The sequence below is a fragment of the Trachypithecus francoisi genome, unplaced genomic scaffold (assembly GCF_009764315.1).
Source record: "Trachypithecus francoisi isolate TF-2019V2 unplaced genomic scaffold, Tfra_2.0 Lachesis_group16, whole genome shotgun sequence".
In the NCBI taxonomy this organism is placed as follows: domain Eukaryota; kingdom Metazoa; phylum Chordata; class Mammalia; order Primates; family Cercopithecidae; genus Trachypithecus; species Trachypithecus francoisi.
The window spans coordinates 93,730,688-93,752,549 of record NW_022681461.1 but is presented as its reverse complement, the minus strand read 5'-3'; the positions used below and the strand labels follow the sequence as shown (position 1 = coordinate 93,752,549).

Here is a 21,862-nt window from a genome sequence, read left to right as displayed (position 1 = left end):
ACCACCTCACTTATCTCTCTATTAGGCCTTAAATCTACATATTAATTCAAAGACTACAAAATTACTTAGAATGATGCCCCAAAAGCTCCAGGAATACAACCTTGCCTGTTCCATTATTCAAACTAATTATCTAAAACAATTTAATGGCAGATAAGTAAAATTTTAGCTTGGTTTTGGTGGGCTTTTTAAAAATTTATAAAGTACTTAAAATTTTAATCTCCCAAGAATTCTTCTAGTGAGAAGTCAAATAATTTATATAACCTCCCTTCTCCACCTCTCCCCAAATGGTGATAACAAACCTAATCATATCATATATACACAAATTGCTGAGAAAAGAAAGATACTACATTCTTGACTATAAGTGGATATAAAAATTATCAAGCAAGGTAGTTACAGAGAAATCCTAAAATTAGCCCAATAGTTTCTATTTACTTATTCATAATCTGCCTTATTTCAGAAGGGATTTGAAATGACTCCATCCAAAATTAAGAGTAGTAACTATTTTATGCTTTTTAAAAATCTTACAGAGGCCGGGTGCGGTGGCTCAAGCCTGTAATCCCAGCACTTTGGGAGGCCGAGACGGGCGGATCACGAGGTCAGGAGATCAAGACTATCCTGGCTAACATGGTGAAACCCCATCTCTACTAAAAAATACAAAAATCTAGCCGGGTGAGGTGGCGGGCGCCTGTAGTCCCAGCTACTCGGGAGGCTGAGGCAGAAGAATGGCACAAACCCGGGAGGCGGAGCTTGCAGTGAGCTGAGATCCGGCCACTGCACTCTAGCCTGGGCGATAGAGCGAGACTCCGTCTCAAAAAAAAAAAAAAAAAATCTTATGGAAAAACAAAATTTGACATTGTATATCCAAACTAAACATTAGCACTGGAAATTAATAAACTACAGTTTGGGTGATAAGCTGAATTATTTCCATAACAGTGAAAGCCAACTTCCAAACACTTTTTTGAAATGGAGTATCTGGTCTTCTGCAAAGTTCTGATGAACTCACATATTTAATTAGATATAAAATGGATATGAACAAGATATAAATTATTTTCCACCTCTAAGTTTTTTTTTTTTTTCTTTTTTTTTCTTTTTTTTCTTTTTTTTGAGACGGAGTCTCACTCTGTGGCCCAGGCTGGAGCGCAGTGGCCAGATCTCAGCTCACTGCAAACTCCGCCTCCCGGGTTCACGCCATTCTCCTGCCTCAGCCTCCCGAGTAGCTGGGACTACAGGCGCCTGCCACCTCGCCCGGCTAGTTTTTTGTATTTTTTAGTAGAGACGGGGTTTCTCCGTGTTAGCCAGGATGGTCTCGATCTCCTGACCTCGTGATCCACCCGTCTCGGCCTCCCAAAGTGCTGGGATTACAGGCTTGAGCCACCGCACCCGGCTTCCACCTCTAAGTTTTGATAATGAAGATTGAATATACTGACACCTGATAGTTAAGGTGAAACTATCAGGTATTATCATACAGTTCTGGTGAGCATGCATCTATTGTAACTCTTCTAGAAGGTTACTTAGCAATAGTACCTCAAAATTTTATTTTTTTTGAGACAGAGTCTCACTCTGTCACCCAGACTGGAGTGCAATGGCGCGATCTCGGCTCACTGCAATCTCTACCTCCTGGGAACAAGCAATAACTCCTGTCTCAGCCTCCCGAGTAGCTGGGATTACAGGCATACACCACCACACTCAGTGAATTTTTGTAATTTTAGCAGAAACGGTGTTTCACCATGTTGGCCAGGCTGCTCTCAAACTCATGACGTCAGGTGATCCACCTACCTCGGCCTCCCAAAATACTGGTATTACAGGGGAAAGCGCTTGGCCTAGTACTCAAATTTTATTTGGTGCATACTCCTTCAACCCAGCAATTCTACTTCTAGGCCCTTATTCAAATAAAATAATGTGTCCAAGCACACTGGCTCACGCCTATAATCCCAGCACACTGGGAGTCCAAGGCAGGCAGATCACTTGAGGCCAGGAGTTGGAAACTATCCTGGCCAACATGGTGAAACTCCATCTCTACTAAAAATATAAAAATTAGCTGGGAGTGGTGGCAGGCACCTGTAATCCCAGCTACTCAGGAGGGTAAGGCAGGAGAATCACTTGAACCTGGAAGGCTTGATCCTAGGAGGTGGAAGCTGCAGTGAGCCAAGATCATATCACTTCTCTCCAGCCTGGGTGACAGAGCGAGACTCTGTCTCAATTACTATAACGTAATAATTGTTCAAACATTTATGTGCAGACAAAATGATCAACAGCATAAAAGGAGGGGAGGGGGATTCCCAAAATATCAAGTTCAGGAGACTAAGTAGTCTAGTGTATCCATAAAAGGAGCAGTACGCAGCCATTTTACCAGTTACATAGGTACATACAGAAAAAGGTCCTTGATAGAAAAAAAGAGCTATCAGCAAAGAGCATATAGAATTACATTTTTTAAGGCCGGGCGCGGTGGCTCAAGCCTGTAATCCCAGCACTTTGGGAGGCCGAGACGGGCGGATCACGAGGTCAGGAGATCGAGACCATCCTGGCTAATACGGTGAAACCCTGTCTCTACTTAAAAAATACCAAAAACTAGCCGGGCGACGAGGCGGGCGCCTGTAGTCCCAGCTACTCGGGAGGCTGAGGCAGGAGAATGGCGTAAACCCGGGAGGCGGAGCTTGCAGTGAGCTGAGATCCGGCCACTGCACTCCAGCCTGGGTGGCAGAGCAAGAATCCGTCTCAAAAAAAAAAAAAAAAAAAAAGAATTACATTTTTTAGTTCAAATAGAAGCCTATGTACTTACTGAAGGAAGTGGTATAAGTCATTATCTAAGTGAGGATGTTTAATTTGATGTAATCTTTTATATTTTTCTGCAATTATTTTCTACTTAAACAATAAAGCCTATCTATGCCAGAGAAAATAATGCCCATACTGCACAAACTCAATTTATTATGTTTGCTAATATGAAAAGACAACTGTGTAAAACAGAATCCAGTCCTCTTAGGTATAATACAAAAAGTAAATTCCAGAGGTCCTGGAAAAATCATCCCAGAAGAGTTGGCATAAAGTATATGTATACACAATGTATATCTTTACACAGCCTCGCCTAAAGGTACTCTATCTTTATAAAGGGGCCAACTGTCTTTGTAAAACACCTGAGAAACACTTTACCCCACTTCATATAGCAAATGATACCGTGGCCAGGCGCAGTGGCTCACACCTGTAATCCCAGTACTTTGGGAGCCCAAGGTGGGCAGATCATGAGGTCAGGCGTTCCAGACCAACCTGGCCAACATAGTGAAACTCCATCTTTACTAAACATACAAAAATTAGCAGCCAAGCGCAGTGGCTCATGCCTGTAATCCCAGCACTTTAGGAGGCTGAGGCAGGCAGATCACTTGAGGAATTCAAGACCAGCGTGACCAACATGGAGAAATCCCATCTCTACTAAAAATATAAAATTAGTCGGGCGTGGTGTTGCATGCCTGTGATCCCAGCTACTTGGGAGGCTGAAGTGGGAGAATCGCTTGAACCTGGGAGGCAGAAGGTTGCGGTGAGCCAAGATATTACACTCCAGCCTGGGCCACAAGAGCAAAACTCCATCTCAAAAAAAAAAAAAATTTAGCCAGGCATGGTGGCAGACGTCTGTAATCCCAGCTACTCAGGAGGCTGAGGCAGGAGAACTGCTTGAACCTGGGAGGCAGAGGTTGAGGTTGCAGTGAGCTGAGATCATGCCAATGCACTCCAGCCTGGGTGACAGAGCAAGACTCCATCTCAAAAAAATAAAAATAAAAAAAAGACACCCTCCCCATCCTGCTGCCACTCAAGCGAAGTCTTGGTTTATGAGATCTACAAAGACAACTTATTTGGGGGTGGCAAATAGGGAAAAGAACCTTTAAGAAGCAATCTTTACAATACCATAGTAACTACTAAAAAGATTACTGTGTATTTTGCAGAAGTCTGCAAAGCATGCACACATGCATACTTTGAAAAGTCAACCAAGTAATTATAGAGGATTTCCAAGAGAATTTCTGGCAACCTCTGTTATCGGTATTTTGCTAATTGTAGAATGGGTATGAAGAAAACGAGGAAAGGTCCTCCCAGCCACCACGTAATAATCAGAACAGCAGTCTTCAAAGCCAGCTAGTTCAAAAATCACTCTCCCACCACTTTGCCTTTGCCAAAAACTACCAACACAACTTACTAAAAACAGTAAGTACATTAATGCAAGAGACTAATACTTCAAAACAATTTTGTCACACCAACCAAACATGATGATGAAACAAAAAGTTCAGTACTTGTGTTCAATATCTTCCTTTGTGACAGATATACTTACATAAGAAAAACTTATCCTTAAAAATATCACAGACGATTCCACTTAATACCTTTTCCAAGTAATAATTTTGTTTCAGAAGACTTTGGCACAGAGGAAGGTTAGAATCGTTTGCCTTCATGCTCTTGCTCCTAGCAACATCACAGTGTTTATATTCTGTCAACTCTACTTCAATTAACTCTATCTCAGTCAAGGGAAGATAATCAAAGCCATTCAGCCATGGGTGCTGCAGATGGCAACCAGGTAAGAGATGAGGCAAACAGTATGAGAGACAAGATGTACCAGAGAATGGTTCTCAACAAACCAGGGTTTCAAAGACTTCCTCCAGCCTGAGCAACATAGAAACACAGAGAGACCCTATCTCTACAAAATATAAAAATAATTAGCCAAGTGTAGTGGCATGTGCCTGTGGTCTCGGCTACTCGGCAGGCTGGAGGATGGCGTAAGCCCGGGAGGTCGAGGCTGCAGTGAACCATGATGGCACCACTCTACTCTAACCTGGGCAATGGAGTGAGACACTGTCTTAATAAAAAAAACCCAAAACACCAAACAACTAAAACAAAGACTTTCCCTCTACTTCTGTATTTCCCCCACAGCCCACTCAGCCCTGAACAAGTGTATTCTTTCACAACTATAGTCAGAACTTCATCTGCTATTTTCTTATCTTTGAAGAAAACAAGAAGTCAGATATAGCCCACACTATAAAATGTTCAAGAGTAACCAAAGAGACGTTCACAAAAAATTCAGCTTTACTTTTTTTTTTTTTTTTTGAGACCGAGTCTCGCACTGTCGCCCAGGCTGGAGTGCAATGCCGCAATCTCGGCTCACTGCAACCTCCACTTCCTGGGTTCAAGCAATTCTCCTGCCTCAGTCACCTGAGAGGCTGCGATTACAGGCGCCCACCACCACACCTGGCTAATTTTCTGTATCTTTAGTAGACATGGGGTTTTGCCATGTTGGCCAGGCTGGTCTCAAACTCCTGACCTTGTGATCCACCCACCTCGGCTTCCCAAAGTGCTGGGATTACAGGTTTGAGCCACCGCACCCAGTCAGCCTTACTTTCTAATACATAGCCTAGAAGAACCTCCTTCAGGTTCTGTCCCAAATGAGGAGGGGGTGTTAAAACTCAAAACAGAAAGAGAAAATTGGACATTTAAGACTTAAAAATTCACCTAACTACCAGAGAAAAGGAATTAAATCTGCTGCAGCTAAAGGAAAGGCAACAAAAAATAGTGTCTGGACTTACCTCTACCATAAAAAGATCCAAAAAGATCCCCTCCAGTGAACAATTTGGATTATTTTGTTTATTCCCAAAGATTTTTCTTTTCTTTTCTTTTTTTTTATTAAACAAAGAGGGCAGTTAGGCTCTTCAGTTCACTTTGAAAATAACTGAAAGCCATGCTCTGCTATATCCATTAGCAATAAGGTAAACAGATCCTCCATATTTTGCAAAACCCAGGACACTTATTCCCAAGTCAGTACACCAAAATTATTCAAAATTTTAATTCATCATTTAACATGGTTTTCCCCCCCAGAAAAAATCACAAATTTAGTGGTTTGTCTTATGTATCAGTGTTCTCTTACATGGAATTTTACCAACAATTACTGCTACACTCAAACAGTGAATCTTTTCCACATTAGTTAATTTTTACTGTAAAAGAATTCATTCTCTTTGTTTCACATCAACTAAAAATATAGTCATTTTAGCTTTCAGTTTCTCACAGTTCAGTTTTGTATTTCTTGTACCTAATGCAGCATGACCCTAAAATGAGACTTCAATTAAATCTGAACACTGACACAGTCAGTTTGTTTGTTTTAAATTTTCCAGGGAAAAGCAGTTATTGATGTGTTCATCTTTGTATCCTCTTTTAGGTGAGTCATTATTTGTTTTAATCTACTTTAAAATACTTTCCTCAATTTAAGAAATATAAACACAGGCCAGGTGTGGTGGCTCACACCTATAATCCCAACACTTTGGGAGGCCGAGGCGGGTGGATCACCTGAGGTCAGGAGTTCGAGACCAGTCTGGCCAACATTGCAAAACCCCGTCTCTACCAAAAATACAAAATTAGCCAGATGTGGTGGCGCATGTCTGTAGTACTAGCTACTTGGGAGGCTGGGGCAAAAGAATCACTTGAACCCAGGAGACAGAGGTTGTAGTGAGTCAAGATCGCACTACTGCACTTCAGCCTGGGTGGCAGAGTGAGGCTCCGTCTCAAACACTAAAACTAAAAATAAATAAATATATATATATATATATATAAACTATATTATATAATATTTAAATATAAATACATACACACAGAGAGCATAGTTTTAGGGCTGACAAGTGCCTGGTGTAGCTTTAGCTGCATCTTTCTTAAAATCCAAGGCCTGAGCTCATGAGCCTGCAAGCTCACCAAACTTAACCCAATACTCTAAAAAAAAAAAAAGGCCAGGCGTGGTGGCTCACACCTGTAATCCCAGCACTTTGGGAGGCCAGTGGGTAGATCGCGAGGTCAGGAGATCAAGACCATCATGGCTAACACGGTGAAACCCTGTCTCTACTAAAAATACAAAAAACTTAACTGGGCGAGGTGGCGGGTATCTGTAGTCCCAGCTACTTGGGAGGCTGAGGCAGGAGAATGGTGTGAACCCAGGAGACGGAGCTTGCAGTGAGCCGAGATCAAGCCACTGCACTCCAGCCTGGGCGACAGAGTGAGACTCTGTCTCAAAAACATAAAATTAAAACAAAATAAAATAAAACAAAACAAAACAAAACAAAACAAAAAATAAAGAAAACTTAATATTCCACATAAGCAAATACATATACCAGCAATCCTGGTTTTCTGTTATGCTAGAGATGTAAGAAGTATTTAGAGGTGAGGACTGAGATGAAGAAACATAAGCAACAGAGCCAAGAGATGCTTTTCAGGTGAGGGTGGTGGTGAAAATACACACAGGTCCAGAGATTTTTGGAAACTGTAAGGCTGGAGTAGATCACCAAGTTCTCCTTCAAGTCTTCAGATTCTATGACTTCATTAAGAAACCATACATAACAAAAACAGTTTTCTCAGGTAATCGTTCTTTCTGGAACTTAAAACAAATATGGAATGGCACCATAATCCATTCCATCCCCACCCCCAACCAAGGTGAAGTTGAAAATGTGCTACGGAATTGTAGACAAATGTAAACAATGCAAATCAATTAATAATACTTACTGTGTCTGAATTTCCTTCCAGCAATATATTGATAGCTTTGTTCACATCTCCATTACAATCATGTAGGGCCACTATGCATTCATCCTGATTTTTCCCTGTCACTTCCATAAGCTAGTGAATATATCAGAAAATGGTTAGAGGCAACCAAAAACTGGCACTTGATGTTAATAATAAGACTCTTCTATACAAATACAGAATTACATAATCCTTCTACATGAAGATAGCCTCTTCTAGACTCTGAGTTTACAATGAAAACACGTTTTCTTATTTTTTTTGTGGCCATTCCATGCATGTCCTTTCACTAACACTGGTAGACTCTAATTAAAAATCAGTCTTCCCCCAAGTTGACCAAGGAGCAGATCATTAATCAGCAGCACATACATACGTACCAACATTCTCAGAATACCCAAGATCAGGTATCTGAATAATCAAATTTAATTTAAGGACACAGGATTCCTAAACTTAAATATGAGGTGGAACTATATGAGTACATGGTCACCATTCATGGAAAATCCAATACAAATTTTTTGTCAGGGACAATATTCCATATATTGGCTTTCACCATTTGGATGAGAACACTTCAAAGGCCAGTCGCAGTAGCTCACGCCTATAATCAACACTTTGGGAGGCAGAGACAACAGCATCGCTTGAGCCCAGAAGTTCAAGACAAGCCTGGGCAATATAGTGAGACCTCATCTTTACAAAAACTTAACTGAGCGTGGTGGTAGGAGGATCGCTTCAGCCCTGGAGGTGAAGACTGCAATAGGTCATGATTGTGCCACTGTACTGTAGCACAGGAGACAAAGCAAGACCCTGTCTCCCCACCAAAAAAAGAAAAAATATATATCATTCCATATACATACTAAATTATGTAACACCCTAAAGTCTTACTAGTGGAATTCTGCTACTATCACAAAACACACTCCTAGACATATTATCTTCTCAAGGATCTTCAACACGGTGCTATGCTTGAAGGAATGATGAAAGAAACTCTTCAGTTTATCATCATTAGCAAGGGATACTAGTTACTTAGCATTTTCATCACTAGAACAATCACAGACTAGGCAAAATGCAGGTTTCTCAAGTATCAGTGAATAAACCTATGATTTAATATCTATTGCATTTTAACTACATTTAACTATTTTAGTATGTACTAGTTGAAGTTCAAAATAGCTTGATCCCAACATATCAAGTGATTTGTCTATGGTCACAAAAGTAATTAACAGCAAAGCCCATCTAGAACCCAGGCCTCCTGATCTCATAATCACAGCTCTCTGCACTATACCATTTGGTCTCTCTGCTTTCATCTTTTCATTTTATCAAGCAGCAAAAGTTCTGCATACTCTACAGCTTTCTGACGCTTCAGTCTTTGGATAGCTACTAATAAATGTCTCATTTTTATCAATGATCTGTATTAAGTGAATGCCTGCAACATACAATTTTTAAGACATACAGTCAGCATCAAAATTACCCCAGTGGTCAGATTACTGACAGATAGAACTAAAGTTGGAACTTAAATCTCTGAACTCCTAGGCTCTATCTATACTATTCAGATAAAAGGCGATGTACTATATATAAGTGTATCTCAAACTGTATGAAGATCTCATTCCAGAGAAGGAAATCTATGATTTCTCGTGAGATAAGACAAGATTTCATTGTGAGACATTTACTCCAAAGAACAATTATTAGATGACATCTACTAGGAGTTGGAATATCTGGCACTGAGATAGGGGTTACAGCTTGGTTTCTAGAATCTTGATAAGAAACAAAGTCAGCAAAGAAGAGTTGGAAATTAAGATTAAGTTATCAAAAATACCTCTTATTAAAGTTTGAAATGAAGACATTGCCCTAAAATTTAATTTCAAATTTTTCCAACAAGAGTATGAAATCACAACCATGTCTGAAATGGCAATTCAGGCCAGTAATCCTGTAATCCCAGCATTCTGGGAGGCCAAGGCAGATTCCTTGAGCCCAGGAGTTCAAGACCAGTCTAAGCAACATTGCAGGACTCTGTCTCTACAAATATTTTAAAAATTAGCTGGGCATGGTGATGAACATCTGTCGTCATAGCTACTCAGGAGACTTAAGCAGCAGGATAGCATGAGCCTAGGAGTTTGAGGCTGCAGTAAACTACGATAGCACCACTGCACTCCAGCCTGGGCAACAGAGCAAGATCATGTCTCTATGAAAAGAAATTTTTTAAAAGGTAATTCAGTTCATCCCTAACATTAAACAAAATTCCCAGAGACTGTGCCAAATGTTAGATATACTTTCTATGTATATACGTATAGGAAAATCTCAGTGTGCTTACAGAAATGTCTGGTTCAATGTTCACATGTAAACACTAATAACTCAGAAAGATTGTATTGTAAGGTAGGTGAACGTATTCAATTCCTTCGCTTGCCCACCAATAAAGGTATTTAATCACAAGTCCAAAATCCAATACACAGATTTCAGGTGAGACTAGAAGCTAGAAGTAATACTTTAAAACAAAAATCTTTACTGAAATTATCTTTTTAAGTACAATCAAAACAGATTACAAAAATGATGATATCCTTTGCCAGAAACATACCTGCTTAACTTTAGCTTCAAAATCTGAATCATTCTTATCAAAGATCACTTGAGCAAGACGCATCTGTTCAGCTGTTGCCTGGAAAGTACATACAATTGTTAAGGATTTGAAAACCAAAAGCTTAAGTTAGATTCCAAAATCTGGGTCAAACAGATAAGGCTCTCAAGCACTAGAAACACTAAGTAAAAACAAATAAAAGACCCTGAATTTAGGCCTCTCAACCTGTTTCCATAGGAAAAATAAGCATCAAATTAAGTAACATAAAGGACCCATTCCTTTGACTAAATGACCTAAAGTTATTGTTCATCTTAACTGGCCATATGACTTATTTGAATTTTCTTTCCCTTGGCAGGGTCGGGGAAATCAGCTCAAAAGAAAGCAGAAGAACAAAAAATAATGAAATATTTTTGGCCGGGCATGGTGGCTCATGTCTTTGGGAAGCCAAGGTAGAAGAACTGCTTGAGCCCAGGAGTTCAACACTAGCCTGGGCAACACAGAGAGACCTGTCTCTATTTAATTTTTTAAAACATTAAAAAAAAAAAAAAGGCTTAAAAATTAGTGAAACCGTTAGAGGTAGTTGGTGGGCAAAAAATAATAAAAGAAAAATTAAAAGGTAATGCAAACAACTGCCCAGACACAGGCTTATAACTAGACTTTGTGTCAACAAAGCTGTTGTCAGATCTAAAAAGGTATGCTGGTTAATTCTGAAGGAAAAAAAGCTGTATTTAGCTAAACTAAAAATATTTTTAAAGTTACTTTATCTTTTTTTTAACACACAATAATTTTGTTTTTCTAAGAGATAGGGTTTCACTATGTTGCCCAGGCTGGTCTTGAACTCCTGGGCTCAAGTGATCCTCCAACCTCACCCTCCCAAAGTGCTGGGATTACAGGCCTGAGTCACTGCATCTGGCAAAAGTTAGCTTCTTCACAATTTTGTTTTTTTGAGATGGAGTCTCGTGCTGTTAGCCCAGCTGGAGTGCAGTGCTGCGATCTTGACTCTGCAAACTCCGCCTCCCAGGTTCAACTGATTATCCTGCCTCAGCATCCAGAGTAGCTGGGATTACAGGCATGCACCACCATGCCCAGCTAGTTTTTGTATTTTTAGTAAAGACGGGGTTTCACCCGTTGGCCACACTGGTCTCAAACTCCTGGCCTCAGGTGATTCACCTGTCTCGGCCTCCCAAAGTGATGGGATTACAGGCGTGAGCCACCATGCCCAGCCTAAATCACAATTTCTTAAAGTTTTTATTTATGTATTTATTTAATTTTTAAAGGTAGGGTGTCATTCTGTCCCCTCAGACTGCAATGCAGTGATGCCATCATAGCTCACTGCAGCCTCCAACTCCTGACTTCAAGAGATCCTGCTGCCTCAGCCTCCCATGTAGCTTGGATTACAGGTGTGCACCACCACATCTGTCTATTTGCAGAAAACTTACTTCCAGTTACTTTTCTCACTCAAAATATTTTTTCAATCACATTACTGACTACGTTTCATTTTCTGATGTTTTTAGCAACAAAAAATCAGAAAAGTTCTAAAGAAAGTTATTCATTTGTGGAGTGATTTTGCAATGTGCCACTCTAGTTTCTTAGTTTTAACAAAGGTACTGTAATTATTACAACAGGGAAATTAGGTGAGGAACATACAGGAACAATCTGTATCATCTCTGTACGACAGTCTACTAAATCGAAAATTACTCCAAAATAGTTTAAGTTGCCTCGTTAACCAAGTCTATACTAACTCCCAACATAAATATTTAAAAAGCTGAACAGTTTACACAAAGATCTTAGAGGAAAAAAGCCATAAGGAACTAATAGACAGCTTTTATTCTCAGTTTTTTATATACACTCATTTCAAATAATCTTGACTAAAGTGGGATAAGGGGGAGTTGTTGACATTTTTTGCATTTTAAGGCACTTTTCAAAAGGGCTTTCCAGGCCATGTGGGTGGGTGAGTATACAAACTCCAGGTGCTTTGGCCTGTTCATCCCAACCTATGCCTGCTGAGACCTCAGTTTAACTGCCACAGTACTGCTACATTATACCCAGAAAGACACTGGTACAGAAATTCAATGTCTACACTTATTAAAAATTACCACAATTGTTCCCTATACATGTAAGGACCTTACATATACTCTCACTATCCCTATATCAGACAATCATTTTCCTGAACCATAACCAACCAAGAAATCCCAGTGCCACAGCCAAGAGCACTAATGTTGTGATAACTAGATGAAGTAAAAGGGAAAAGCAAAGCAAGAGGAGATGAGTTTTTAAAAGATGGCATTTCCACATTATACATTTGGGTTTGGAGTAATGGCAACTTGTTATTAACTGTTAAAGTCAAAAATATAGAGAGAAACAAATCTCTAAGTAAAAAAGGTTTTATTTGGGAAGAATATATAAGTAGGATTACAATCCAGGACATACATACATAAATACTAGGGTGGCCTCCAGTGTGTCCAAAGAAGGTTGGGAGTTTTATTAGAAAAATAAATGTGACCTAGTTTTGAAAGAAAACTCACTGGAACTACTAAAGCTTTCGGGAGCTGGTAAGCTCTGACTGGTGAGTGAAGACGGTTGGTAAAACCAGACTTAGAGTCACAAGAGTTCATCTCAACAGCTAGTAGGTAAAACTGGATTTAAGGTTACAGCATGTCATTGTGGCAGCTGGCTAGCAATATAATCCCTGGGCAAGCACTTGGTGCCCCAAGCACTTTTTTACCATAACCCTTGGTCCACTGACTCTAAATTTAGTTGGGTATGACAAGATAACTCCAATTCATATAATCAATTTTCACAAAATGAAAGTACACTGTTAGTGTCCCTGCTGCAAAAAGCCTGTATGAAGAGTTTGCCTGTTTTCCCTAACACTATTATTTTCTGCTTCCAGTGTTTCAAACCTAAAAAATGTACCATACTCATTATCCAGCAGATTCAGGTAGCCTTAGTTCCAATCCAAGCACCACTGATGTTCATCCCTTCCCATCATTAAAGTTTCTTAAATTATAAGCTTTACATGTCAAACAAAAGAAAAATTGAAAAATCCATAAGGTGACCATCTAACACCAAAACTATTTATGTATTTGGTATTCATATTTTTTTCATTAAAAACAAACAAACAACAACAAAAAAAAAACAGGGTTTCACTCTGTGGCCTAGGTTGGAATGCTGTGGCACAATCACAGCTCACCAAGGCCTCGACCTCCCAGGTTCAAGCAATCCTCTGACCTCAGCCTCCTGAGTAGCAACCATGGCAGCCGCCATGCCTGGCTAATTTGTTGTTGTTGTTGTTGTTGTTGTTTTGGTAGAGACAAGGTCTCACTGTGTTGCCCATGCTGGTCTCAAACTCCTGAACTCAAGCAATCCTCCCACTTCTGCCTCCCAAAGAGTTGGAATTATAGGCATTAGCCACCACACCTGGCCATTTTCCTCTTTTATCAAAAACAGAATATTTAACATACTACCACATAGAATCACTCACAAACACACAACTTATTATGAATATCTATATCAGGTTTAATGCTACATGACAATCCACTGCATAGGTGCTACTTTTTTTTTTTTTTTTTGAGACAGTCTCGCTCTGTTGCCCAGGCTGGAGTGCAGTGGCATGATCTCGGCTCACTGCAACCTCTGCCTCCCAGGTTCAATCGATTCTCCTGCCTCAGCCTCCTGAGCAGCTAGGATCACAGGCACGCACCACCACACCCAGCTAATTTTTGTATTTTTAGTAGACACCGGGTTTCACCATGTTGGTCAGGCTGGTCTTGAACTCCTGACCTCATGATCCACTGACCTCGGCCTCCCGAAGTGCTGGGATTACAGGCGTGAGCCACCGAGCCCGGCCTTACTTTTTAAGACAGGATTTCACTGTGTTGGCCAGGCTGGAGTGCAGTGGCAAAATCAGCACTCACTACAGCTGCCTCCCAGGCTCAAGCAATCCTCCCACCTCAGGCACTCCACCCCCGCCCCCACCAATTTACCCCAATAGCTGGAAATACAGGCGCACAACACCACACCTGGTTAATGTTTTGTTCTCAGTATAAACAAGGCTCCACCATGTTACCCAGGTTGGTACTGAACTCCTGAGCTTAAGCAATTCCTCTGCCTCGGCCTCCCAAAGCGCTAGAATTAGAGGTGTAAACCACAGTGCCCGGCCTATATCTTTCTTACTCTACAATTTTTATTACTACAAAAACACTGCCAGAGATCCTTTTTTTTTTTTTTTTTTTGGAGACGAAGTCTCCTTCTGTTACCTTGCAGTGGTGTGCTCTCTCGGCTCACTGCAACCTCCGCCTCTTAGATTCAAATAATTCTCGTGCTTGGGACTATAGGCATGCCACCACGCCCTGCTAATTTTTGGTTTAGGTAGAGATGGGGGTCTCATCATATTGGTCAGGCTGGTCTTGAACTTCTGACCTTGAGTGATCTGCCCACCTTGGCCGCCCAAAGTGCTGGGATTACAGGTGTGCACCACTGCGGCAGGCCGAGGTCCATTCTTTTACCCAAATCAGCACACACATCAAAGACAGGCTTTTTTTGTTTTTGAGACACAGTCTTGTTTGCTGCTCTGGCTAGAGTGCAGTGGCATGATCTCGGCTCAATGCAATCTCCGCCTCCCAGATTCAAGGGATTCTCTGCAACCTCCACCTCCCAGGTTCAAGCGATTCTCCAGCCTCAGCCTCCCCAGTAGCTGAGATTACAGGTGTTCACCACGACGCGCAGCTAATTTTTACTATTTTTAAAACAGATGAGGTTTCATCATGTTATTCAAGCTGGTCTTCAACTCCTGACCTCAAATGACCCTCCTGCCTTGCCCTCCCAAAGTGCTGGGATTACAGGCATGAGCCACCATGCACGGCCAAAGATAGATTTCTTTTTTTTTTTGAGACTGAGTTTCACTCTCGTTGCCCAGGCTGGAGTGCAGTGGCACAATCTCGGCTCACTGCAACCTCCACCTGCCTGGTTCAAACAATTCTAGTATCTCAGCCTTCCGAGTAGCTGGGATTACAGGCACATGCCACAGTGCCCAGCTAATTTTTGTATTTTTAGTAGAGACAGGGTTTTATCATGTTGGTCAGGCTGGTCTCGAACTCCTGACCTCAGGTGATCCGCCTGCCTCGGCCTCCCAAAGTGCTGGGATTACAGTTAAGAGCCACCAATGACAGCTTTTTAAGAATGAATACAGCCGGGCGCGGTGGCTCAAGCCTGTAATCCCAGCACTTTGGGAGGCCGAGACGGGCGGATCACGAGGTCAGGAGATCGAGACCATCCTGGCTAACACGGTGAAACCCCGTCTCTACTAAAAATACAAAAACTAGCCGGGCGAGATGGCGGGCGCCTGTAGTCCCAGCTACTCGGGAGGCTGAGGCAGGAGAATGGCGTAAACCCGGGAGGCGGAGCTTGCAGTGAGCTGAGATCTGGCCACTGCACTCCAGTCCCGGCGACAGAGCGAGACTCTGCCTAAAAAAAAAAAAAAAAAAAAAAAAGAATGAATACAACGAGTAAAACTACAGGGTCAAATAAATGTGTACCAGTGTTAAAAGGAATTTAAAATCATCTCCACAAAAATGCTCTGCACAAAGGCTGTAAAGATATATACTCAATGAGCAGTAAATAAGAGAACCTGCCTCCTCAAAACCTTTCCCAAAATGGGCATAATGAACTTTTTAAAAAACTAATTTAATTACTTAAAATGGTCTATATTTAGTGTAATTTTTATTTCTCAGCTCACTATTAAGACTGCAAAGTCTCATTTCTACAAAAAAAAAAAAAAAGCAGAAAAATTAGCCAAGTGTGGTGGTAAGTGCCTGTAGTCCCAGCTACCCCAGAGGCTAAAGTGGGAGGATCACCTTAGTCCAAGGAGGTCAAGGTTACAGTGAGCCAAGATGGCACCACTGTATTCCAGCCTGTGTGACAGAACAACCTGGTCACAAAAAAAGGGAGAATAAAGGAAATTTTAAGGCTGGACACGGTGACTCACGCCTATAATCCCAGCACTCTGGGAGGCTGAGACAGGAGGAGACCAGCCTGGGCAACATAGTGAGACCCCCATCTCTACAAAAAATTTAAAAATCAGACACTTCTTGCATCAGCTTTTTCTTAAATCCCATTGAAAACAACAGACAGGCATGGTAGCTCAGGCCTGTAATCCCAGCACTTTGGGAGGCCGATGCAGGTGGATCACTTGAGATCAGGAGTTCAAGATTAGCCTGGCCAACATGGTGAAACCTCATCTATACTAAAAATACAAAATTAGCCGGGCGTGGTGGCATGACCCTGAAATCCCAGCTGAATAGGCTGAGGCACAAGAATCAAGTCTCAGCTACCTGGAAGGCTGAGGTGTGAGAATCGCTTGAACCTGGGGGCAGAGGGTACAGTGAGCCCAGATCGTGCTATTGCACTCAAGCCTGGAAGCCAGGGCAAAACCCTGTCTCAAAAAAACAAAAAAAATCTGATAAAAGAATAACATATCTCGGCCGGGCGCGGTGGCTCAAGCCTGTAATCCCAGCACTTTGGGAGGCCGGGACGGGCAGATCACGAGGTCAGGAGATCGAGACCATCCTGGCTAACATGGTGAAACCCTGTCTCTACTAAAAATACAAAAAACTAGCCGGGCGACGTGGCGGGCACCTGTAGTCCCAGCTACTCGGGAGGCTGAGGCAGGAGAATGGCGTGAACCCGGGAGGCGGAGCTTGCAGTGAGCTGAGATCCGGCCACTGCACTCCAGCCTGGGTGGCAGAGCGAAACTCCGTCTCAAAAAAAAAAAAAAAAAAAAAAAGAATAACATATCTCTAAGTTTTTCTATTTCTTCTTTAAATTACAGAACTCAAGAAATAATTAAAGAATATGAAATATGAAAATGGAGTCTAAACTACAAGGAATATAAAACTTAACAATTAATGCCTCAAGGATAACAGAGAATAAAACTGGGCAAATTTTTTTCCTGTAAAAAGGAAATAAAGAAAAGGAAAAAGAAATGAAGAGAAAAATAGGAATGGGAGAAAAGAAAGCAAAGTGTCAAACACTGAAGACAGGCAAAAGACAACCCAACTTAAAGCTATGGACAATAAGCTGCCAAATAATAAAAATACAGTATAGATCCTTAAAACTAAAATTTAAGAAAAATGTCTGGAAAACAAATCAAAAAATGTGTAAATATGTCAATGAAAATATATTGTACTTGAGAATATCAATCCCTAACTAATCAGTCCACACTAAGACATTCTTTAGTTTAAGAACTGGACTCTGGCCAGGTATGGTGACTCACGCCTGTAATCCCAGCACTCTGGGAGGCTGAGGTGGGCAGATCACTTGAGGTCAGGAGTTTAAGACTAGCCTGGCCACCACAGTGAAACCCCATCTCTACTAAAAATCCAAAAAATTAGCCGGGCATGGTGGCATGCACCTGCAACCCCAGCTACTTGGGAAGCCGAAGCAGGAGAATAGCTTGAACCCGGGAGGCAGAGGTTGCAGTCAGACGAGATCACACCATTGCACTCCAGCCTAGGAGACAAGGTGAGACTCATCCAAAAAAGAAAAAAAAAGAAGAAGAAGAACTAGACTCTAAAAGAACAAGCATCCACACGACAACTAGGCAGAAATGGCAAGAGACCCAGAAGAGAATGAAATTAGAGTATCAACAAACTTGTCAAGAGCAATGCTTTGTGCAAGAAAAAAATAAGATAGGCACCACAGCTCACACCTGTAATACCAGCATTTCGGAAGGCTGAGGGCAGGCAGGTTGTTTGAGCTCAGGCGTTTGAGACCAGCCTGTGCAACACAGCAAAACCCATCTTTACAAAAAAAATACAAAAACAAACTAGTATGGTGGCATGCACCTGTGGTCCCAGCTACTCAACAGGCTGAGGCAGGAGGATTATCTGAGCCCAGGAGGTCAAGGGAGCAGTGAGCGTGACCGTGTCACTGCACTCCAGTCTGGGTGACAAAGTGAGACCTTGTCCCAAAAAAAAAAAAAAAAGATACATAAAGAAAATGTGGGCCTAGCACTTACAGCCAACAAAACTGATGTTCTACCCAAGTATAAAAGGTATAAATTGTGAACACCACCAAAGAACAGAAGGAATATTGTTCTCGTAATCCTTTCCAGAGGAATCAACAAAACCAATGGGTTCAGACAATCAAAATGACTAGAGAAACTGACTTAAGTATTGACAGTGACTACTAAACATATCATTATTGTAGAACTAATACTAAATGACTAAAGGGGAAGCATATACTATATAATGAGTACCTAAACAATGTAGACAGAGTACAACTGTTTTGCTGTTGATATATATAAAGGCTAAATTTTGTTGTTGATTTTGTATCCTGCAACTTCACTAGATTCATTTCTCAGGTCTAACAGTTGTTTGGTGGAGTTTTTAGGTTTTTCTAAATACAATATGTCATCTATAAATAATAATATACTGTGACTTCTTCCTTTGCAATCTAAACCCCTTTATTTCCTTCTCTTGCCTATTTGCTCTGGCTAGAACTTCTAGTACTCTGCTGAAGTGAGGCCAGGTGCAGTGACTCATGTCTGTAATCCCAGTACTTTGGGAGGCTGAGGCAGGCAGATCCCTTGAGCCTAAGAGTTTGAAACCAGCCCTGTGGGTAACTTGGTGAGAGGCTGTCTCTACAAAAAATAAAACATGGCCTGGCACGGTGGCTCAAGCCTGTAATCCCAGCACTTTGGGAGGCCGAGACGGGCGGATCACGAGGTCAGGAGATCAAGACTATCCTGGCTAACACGGTGAAACCCCGTCTCTACTAAAAAATACAAAAATCTAGCCGGGCGAGGTGGCCGGCGCCTGTAGTCCCAGCTACTCTGGAGGCTGAGGCAGGAGAATGGCGGGAACCTGGGAGGCGGAGCTTGCAGTGAGCTGAGATCCGGCCACTGCACTCCAGCCTGGGCGACAGAGCGAAACTCCGTCTCAAAAAAAAAAAAAAAAAAAAACATGAGCCAGGTATGGTAGTGCACACCAGTAGTACCAGCTACCTGAGAGGCTGAGGCAGGAGGATCTCTTGAGCTTAGGAAGTCGAGGCTACAGTGAGCCATGTTCGCATCATTACATTCCAGCCTGGGAGACCCTGTCTCAAAAAAAAAAATAGCGTTTATTATTTTGAGGTATGCTCCTTCCACACTCAAGTTGTTGATAATCTTTACCACAAATGGATGTTGAATTTTTTCACATACATTTTTCAATGTTTATTGAAATGATCATATGTTTTTTGTCCTTCTTTTTCTTTTTCTTTTTTTTTTTTTTGAGACGGAATCTTGCTCTGTCACCCAGGCTGGAGTACAGTGGCATGATCTTGGCCCACTGTAAGCTCCGCCTCCCGTGTTCACGCCGTTCTCCTGCCTTAGCCTCCCGAGTAGCTGGGACTACAGGCACCCAACACCACGCCTGGCTAATTCTTTTAATTTTTAGTAGAGTCAGGGTTTCACCATTTTAGCCAAGATGATCTCATCTCCCGACCTCGTGATCCGCATGCCTCGGCCTCCCAAAGTGCCGGGGACCGGGAATTACAGGCGTGAGCCACCATGCCCGGCCTGTCCTTGTTTTTCTTAATGAGATGCATCCTGTTCATTGATTTGCATATGCTGAACCATCCTAGTGACACAATTTTTTTTTTTTTTTTTTTGAGACGGAGTCTCGCTCTGTCGCCCAGGCTGGAGTGCAGTGGCCGGATCTCAGCTCACTGTAAGCTCCGCCCCCGGGTTCACGCCATTCTCCTGCCTCAGCTTCCCGAGTAGCTGGGACTACAGGCGCCCGCCACGTCGCCCGGCTAGTTTTTTGTATTTTTTAGTAGAGACGGGGTTTCACCGTGTTAGCCAGGATGGTCTCGATCTCCTGACCTCATGATCCGCCCGTCTCGGCCTCCCAAAGTGCTGGGATTACAGGCTTGAGCCACCGCGCCCGGCAACACAATTATTTTAAAAGGAAGAGAGCCGGGGCCTGCGTGGTGGCTCACGCCTATAATCCCAGCACTTCGGGACGCCGAGGCGGGCGGATCACGAGGTTAGGAGATCAAGACTATCTGGCTAACACGGTGAAACCCCTGTCTCTACTAAAAATACAAAAAATCAGCCGGGCGTGGTGGCGGGCGCCTGCAGTCCCAGCTACTGGGAAGGCTGAGGCAGAAGAATGGTATGAACCCGGGAGGCGGAGCTTGCAGTGAGCTGAGATCCTGCCACTGCACTCCAGCCTGGGCGACAGAGTCTCCAAAAAAATTTTAAAAATAAAAAAAAAAGAAGAGGGCCAAGCATGGTGGCTCATGCCTGTAATTCCAGGACTTTGGGAGGCCGAGGCGGGTGGATCACGAGGTCAAGAGTTCGAGAGCAGCCTGACCAACATGGTGAAACACCGTCTCTACTAAAAATACAAAAATTAACCAGGCATGGTGCACGTGCCTATAATCCCAGCCACTCAGGAGGCTGAGGCAGGAGAATCACTTGAACCCGGGAGGCGAGTTCAAAATAAAGCCCAAATGAACTGAAGCAAAGTTCCCTCAAAAAAGGATGCAAAAGGCCGGGCGCGGTGGCTCACGCCTGTAATCCCAGCACTCTGTAATCCCAGCACTTTGGAAGGCCGAGACGGGCGGATCACGAGGTCAGGAGATCGAGACCATCCTGGCTAACACGCTGAAACCCTGTCTCTACTAAAAAAATACAAAAACTAGCCGGTCGCAGTGGCGGGCGCCTGTAGTCCCAGCTGCAGTGGAGGCTGAGGCAGAAGAATGGCATGAACCCGGGAGGCGGAGCTTGCAGTGAGTGGAGATCGCGCCACTGCACTCCAGCCTGGGCGACAGAGCGAGACTCCGTCTCAAAAAAAAAAAAAAAAGATGCAAAAAATATTTGATTAGATATTTGCTCTATCAGTTGATTTCAAGCCAACTGAAATACAGCTTGAATAAGGTTAAAATTTCTAAATTCAGAAAAGATACACAGGAAGAAAGACTGATACAGACCTTGTTCCTCCAGCAGGGAGAACATAAACATTTGTGTTTAGTGCATCAAATCCTGATGCCACTGATGATACTTTATAAAAACAAGCTAACATTTATGGAGGCCTCTGAAATAAAGGATCATCCCTAATTTCTCCATACCCAGAACTCTGGTAAACAAAAAAAAAAAACAGTATTGGGGAGTGGGAGAGGGAGAGATTGGCGTAAGAATGGGGAAAACATGGTGTTAGCATTAGTACTGCTATTCTTAGAATGTTCTATACACAAAAATGGGACACAAGACAGGGTGCGGTGGCTTACTCCTATAATCCCAGCACTTTGGCATGCCAAGGCGGGTGGATCACAAGGTCAGGAGATCAAGACCATCTCGGGCAAGATGGTAAAACCGCATCTCTACTAAAAATACAACATTAGCTGGGCGTGGTGTCGCATGCCTATAGTCCCAGCTACTTGGGAGGCTGAGGCAGGAGAATCGCTTGAACCTGGGAGGTGAAGGTTGCAGTGAGCCGAGATCGCGCCACTGCACTCCAGTCTGGCGACAGAGCGAGACTCATCTCAAAAAACAAAAATACAAATACAAATACAAAATTAGCCGGGCCAGGGATGGGGCATGCCTGTAATCCCAGTTACCAGGGAGGCTGAGGCAGGAAAACTGCTTGAACCCAAGAGGTGGAGGTTGCGGTGAGCCGAGATCACGCCATTGCACTCCAGTGTGGGCAACGAGAGCAAAACTCCATCTCAAAGAAAAAAAAAAAGTGGGACACAGAAAATTAGTAATTTTGGGATAATCTAATTCTACCACCTTCTGGT

General features: G+C 42.5%; 1 protein-coding gene across 2 annotated transcripts in view; it reads right to left on the bottom strand.

Annotated features, from left to right (window-relative positions):
• UBAP2 (ubiquitin associated protein 2) overlaps positions 1-21,862 on the bottom strand; it is a 132,928-nt gene that overhangs the window by 70,267 nt on the left and 40,799 nt on the right. For both annotated transcript variants that reach the window (XM_033238297.1, XM_033238299.1), the window contains exons 3-4: positions 10,082-10,159; positions 7,510-7,620 (exon numbers count right to left, since the gene is read on the bottom strand). In XM_033238297.1, the coding sequence (XP_033094188.1) occupies positions 7,510-7,620; positions 10,082-10,159 (189 nt within the window). The remainder of the gene's footprint in view (positions 1-7,509; positions 7,621-10,081; positions 10,160-21,862) is intronic.